The sequence below is a fragment of the Nuphar pumila genome, chromosome 8 (genome assembly GCF_984573655.1).
Source record: "Nuphar pumila chromosome 8, dmNupPumi1.hap1.1, whole genome shotgun sequence".
Lineage (NCBI taxonomy): Eukaryota > Viridiplantae > Streptophyta > Magnoliopsida > Nymphaeales > Nymphaeaceae > Nuphar > Nuphar pumila.
Genome location: NC_143256.1, coordinates 122,151,787 through 122,157,259, shown reverse-complemented (window position 1 = coordinate 122,157,259; position 5,473 = coordinate 122,151,787). Strand labels below are relative to the sequence as shown.

Genomic DNA, 5,473 nt, shown 5'->3' with positions numbered 1-5,473 from the left:
ACTAAAACTGAAGCTCAAACAATAGCTCAACTGACTGGACTTAGCTCAATTTCAGCTGAAATGAGCTAAAATAAACTCCTAGACACTGGGGAATGGATTTGAACTGAAACTAAAGCACTTGAACTCCTGGTGAGCTTAAGCTAGACTTAGAGGAATAGGATTGACTAGGAATGACTGACTCAGAGACAATTGGCTTGGATTCGATTTAAAAATGAGCTCATTTTTTAGGAAATGAACCCATTTTGGCAAGAATGGTTAGAAATAAACATGGTATGCTCATCGTGAGCTCAAGTGAGCTACAAATGACTGACATTTTAACTGTTTTGAGCTTAAGAATGAGCTTGGTCGACTCTGACTGATAAGGATCTGAGATAACTTAGAGGTAAAATAGTAATTTTTCTAATGAAAGGGGGGGGGGGTAAAATGGCACCTAAACTGAGACAAACTTGGAGTTGGACTCCTATACTGACCTACCAGGGTTGGCAGTTGCAAGAGGGGGGTGTCTAAAAATGGATGAGAAAAATTTGAGGTGTTTATAGTATTTTTATATTTTTTAATTAACTATAAACGTGATTTTGCATTTTTGAATAGCATAAATGCATAATTAATGATGTAAGAATTAGGGTTTCAAATTTTTATTTGTTTAAATGACATGAATTTTGGATTATACTTTTATGGTATTCTGTATTTAATACTTGATTTTGGTTAAAACTTAAAATTTTAGGTTTTTTTTTTCAATTAGTATTGATGAAAATTTTAGGGGTTTTTTTCAATTAGCATGTGAGGTTGCCACTGTGCATTTGTGCCCACCCTAAGCTTAAATTCCTGGCTCCGCCCCTGGCTTCACACATCGCTTCTCTTCTCGTATCCATTCCGTTTTCTAGTAATTATAGATAAAACATTTGCTGAATGTGGCAATTAATCAATCAAAAGAGCAATAATCAAGGACGAGGATCTTGTTAAATCGGTCATTGTCTTCTCCATTCAGCACTGTCATACTAGACAGCAATGATGAAGATATCACACCCTTTATCATGCAAATTCTGTTCTACAACTACGTCAAAGTCTTTTAATTAAGACATGATCAAACAGGCAATAACGAAGGAACACTGACAAACAAACCAACTAATTTCTGTGGGAACAATTCATGTTCCAGGGAAACTACTTTCTGTCATGGAACAATAAAACAGCTTACAAGCAAACCATATTAATTAGTGAATGTCTTAACACAAGATAGTTTCTGTAAGAAAATTTCTCGACCTTGGTATTACCCTCACCTCATTGGCACTGTCTATCTGACCACATAATAATACCTTCGCATGAGAATGTGAAGTCCTAGCTTTCACTTTCTCATGTGCTGAGGTGCTGCGCCTGTCTTCGTCATGCACCTTCTTGGTTCTCTCATTGCTGTTCACCCACCCCTTGATCTTATGTAACAACATTGGCCTTGATGTTTTAGTCCTCCTCCTTGATCCCACTTCTCCAGAGGACTCAACCATCTCTGCTGCTGTTGTAGATGTGCAATCAGAATCATAACCTGTAGTACACTTCTTATCATCATCCACTCCAAGCTCTACCACTATCATCTGTCCTTTCTCATGTTTCTTGCTTGAACTCTTTTCTCTAGATCTGTGTTTCTTCTGTAATTCATATTTCAAGCACGCGTTAATCCAGCGCAAATATAACAATTCTTCGATATCTGTTCGCCGATGATTTCGATACATTTCGATCTGCTTGGACAGCTCTGCATTAGCAATCCCCAATCTGTTTGCTTCTTCAATTGCCTTCTCCGTTGCTTCCCTCTGCAAAATTTAAGCATGGTGGTCCAATTATCAGAAACCAATTTAAGAAAAGAAATTTTCCATTTAGAGACCCACGTTTGTCTGATATTTTAAAAAATAACATGTTTTCTTAGAAGACATTTTAGGACCTAACTTTTAAAAACTGTACTATCAAATAGCGACCCGATCAGTTTTTCTTTTTTATTTATAACCAGAAGAAACTGCATCCAGCATGATGACCTGGTTGCACAGGATCAGCCTGTCATGCCTACAGTCGCGGCAGCATAAAACTCTGAAGCTAGGACCCCTACCCCCGGGCCTAAGCTACAGAGACCGGATCAGATGGAGCAACTGAGGTTAATCATGAGTTTGTATGATAAAATTACTTAACTGCCTAGGGAAAACCCAGATTTTCAACTCAAAGGTTAAAAATAATCTTTATACGGATCTTAATCATCGAACTAACTGTAGCTATCAATTTGATATTTTTAGTGAAAAGTTGGTTCTTGAAGTGTCTATTTTGGAAACCATAGAACTCTTTTGGAATGTTAGGCAAAAGATGGGCACCTAAATAAAAGTTTGCCTAAAAATGGTATCATCCAAGACTTAAAAGAAAGCACCAAAAAGTGTAGGGCGACCAAAGTTGTAGATCTGGATAAAAAGAAAAGAAAACAGATCAATGTTACTGTCATCATTCATTCACGTGACGAACATCATCTCAAACACCATTTGTTTTTTCTTTGGTTTTCTCTTATCATTTTTTATGCTTTAGATGCCATTCATCTAGAGCATCAATGATTCTAAAAAACTTGTGAGATCCACCTAGAAGGTAAGCAATATAATGATGGAGGGACCTTGATGGATTACTATCAAGGGTACCCCTGACCTGATCCACTGTTGAAAGAAACAAAACTCATAAAGTCGACTCCATGTAAACGGGATCACAGTGACACAATATTTAAGACAACAAATATCCGCTTACAAATTCTCATGAGCAATTGAAAATTTTCATAATTTGGAAATATTAAATGAGAAAATAATTGCAAAAAATCCATTCAAAAAATAAAAATTAGTTTTTACAAAGAAAATTTGTAAATATTTAAAAAATAAAAATATAAAATGATTACTAGGCAATTTCTTGATTTTTTTTGAAAAAAATGCTGGTTGGGATAAAGTTTCAGACGATTAAGTTTAAAAAAATCAATAAAAATAAAAGCAGATAGGGGCTAATGCAACAAACCTCAGTACTCATGCCTTCAATGATACGATCCATTTTCTTCACCAACTCACTCTTATCATTCACCAACTCCGAGTTGATTCTCTTTAGCTCCTCAATTTCACCATGCAAACCTTCTATGATCTTCTTCATCTCAGCCTCTCTGCTCAAAATCTCAACTTCTCTTGCTCTCTGAGCAGTAACCTGCTGAAGAAGCTTGAGCATTGCTTCCTTCTTTTTTCTCCAGCTCTTCCTGATCTTGCTCCGCGTTTCCTTCATCTTCAATTTTGCGAACTCCATCTCTGCCTTGAGCATCGCACGTTCCGCCGCGAGACCTTCGAGCCAGCGATTTTCGCGTTCGAGAGATTCGATCTTCTTCCCTAATATTTCAATCTGTGTGGCCTTTGCTCCTACTACACTTTGAAGCTCCTTCACTATGGATTCCTGCTCTTTTAGGCCATTGAAGAGGAGCAACTGCCTTTCAAGTTCCTGCTTGCTCTCTTGCAGAGCCATGACCTGGCTCTTGAGAGACTCGATTTCTTGCTCCAATGGATCCGGTTCCTCGAGAACTTGTTCGAGGAGCACACTGTTATTGCTCTGGCCTTCATTTGAGCAGATGGGTTCTTTGATCTCTTCCTGTACATTGGTTATCTCCTCCTGTAAATTGTTTGTCAACTCTTGCAAATTGTCTTTCTCATTGGTTATCTCCTCATGCAAATTGGTTTTCTCCTCTTGCAAATTGGTTTTCCCATTGGTTATCTCCTCCTGAAAATTGGTTTTCTCATTCATGAGTTTATAGCCCATACAGAATTCAAAAATTGAGTGAAAATGCATATTTGAGAAGCACAATCTATAACTTACTTCACTCTTTCCTATTGAATAAGTAATGTGGGAAAGATCAAGATGCTTGTGAATGCTGTAAACTTGATTATCACTGATGCAGGCTATGCCTATAGAGAAGCAAAAGTGACAAATACTAATTGTCAGATATGTTAATTACAATCAAAGTGGTACAGTTTCAATAACATGAGGAATAGGAAAGAATACCTGATTTTGCATGTGCAGATAGGTCAGGCCATCTGCTCCTGCTCTTGGCTTTGTGGTAAGACATGAATCCAGCAAAATGATAATATTGGTTGTTTTCAGGACAAACTCTTTGTAATACCTCTGGCTATTTGGTTCATCCTACAACAACACATGGGGTGACATCTTATACCTTGCAAACAACTTCACCTTGCTGATTCACATAGAGTCTCTCCTCCATCTGCATTATAGGATGCCACAAATCTTATTCTCAGAAAAATCTCTTGATATTTTCAACTTTTTGGTTTTTTTCTAAAAAATCTCAGAAATACATCATAACTTAAAAAACTATAAAATAAATATAAAACCATATTAAGCATTATATATAATAAAAAGTTCACAAAAAGTTACAGTGATGCTTTAACTTGACATTAAAATCAATATTGGCAATATTGGTTACTATGAAGTATGAACTATAACAACCAAGATACGCATATATTAACACCTCTTTCAAAAAGATGTATATGTATTAACACAACAGTTCTTTGAATGAAAAAGAAATTACTCACATGAAATATCTGCACTGTAAAAGGCAACCAAACTTCCAAATTGATTCTGAAAACCAAGATGGTTGAGTTTTGTTAATGGTATTGACCAAGTTGGATACACCTAAAGAATGGAAGGAATTGGGGTGTCTGGTCCATTCTGCTATTGGCTCTCCTCCACGTTTATGAAACTATGGAGGGGCCATGAGATACCCATGAAAATTCTGCGAAAGATTCCGGGTGTTTGATTTGGATCAGTGGGCGTCCACTGAATTGAGAGGGTGGGATGGTTGGTTTTGGGCTCTCCCTGTCATGCAGTGTTGGTCAAGAGATATCTCGGTTGCCCCCCTCTAGTCAATCGCCCAATATTTTAGAGGCTCTGGCGCATATCTTTATAAAGTAAAGTTTTTTAATGATATCCTTGAAATGTGTGTACGTTTCCACGTTGAAAATTGAACAAACTGAGTTGGGATCGAGATAGGGACGTCAATGGGTCGGATTTTATCTGATATGTATCCGAAACCATACCTGATTATAATCGGATGTGAATATGGTTTTAGTTTTTTGCCATAGATATGCATATCCGAATCGGATTACATGTAAAAATGGAAGTTCGTCAAGAAATTTTTGGTCATTAACAATATTTTTTATTATTATTATTATATCTTGTGTCTCATCGAAACACCTAACATTGTGGCCATGGTCAAGTTGAGAACAACTTTCATTCAAGCCGTAGTTCTTTTTCTATCACTAGTTTACTCCGTGCACCTTGTACCGTACATCTTTCTTAGTTTAATACCATTGGTATTGTGTAGAGTATATTCATAAATCTCGTTCTTAGCAAAATAGCTGTGAAACGAAAAAATTTCCAGTATTTTTCAAAATTCTAGTTTTTCTTGGAAAAAAGT

At 36.7% G+C, this 5,473-nt stretch overlaps 1 protein-coding gene across 1 annotated transcript; it reads right to left on the bottom strand.

The window, feature by feature from the left end:
- Positions 1 to 1,160: 1,160 nt before the first annotated feature.
- Positions 1,161 to 4,025, bottom strand: LOC149830495 (protein CHUP1, chloroplastic-like). Its single transcript, XM_090015467.1, has 4 exons — positions 3,998 to 4,025; positions 3,859 to 3,947; positions 3,022 to 3,762; positions 1,161 to 1,802 (listed from the first exon to the last, which is right to left on the bottom strand). The coding sequence occupies exons 1-4, from the start codon at positions 4,023 to 4,025 to the stop codon at positions 1,224 to 1,226; spliced, it is 1,437 nt and encodes a 478-aa protein (XP_089871593.1). The 3' UTR covers positions 1,161 to 1,223.
- Between the last annotated feature and the right edge of the window lie 1,448 nt (positions 4,026 to 5,473).

Excerpts from the sequence above, each read along its gene's own strand:
- LOC149830495 (XM_090015467.1), bottom strand. The coding sequence starts at position 4,025 with ATGTTATTGAAACTGTACCACTTTGATT. Across the intron at positions 3,948-3,997 it reads GAAACTGTACCACTTTGATT|GCATAGCCTGCATCAGTGAT; the intron begins GTAATTAACATA and ends GCTTCTCTATAG. Across the intron at positions 1,803-3,021 it reads TTGAAGGCATGAGTACTGAG|AGGGAAGCAACGGAGAAGGC; the intron begins GTTTGTTGCATT and ends TAAATTTTGCAG.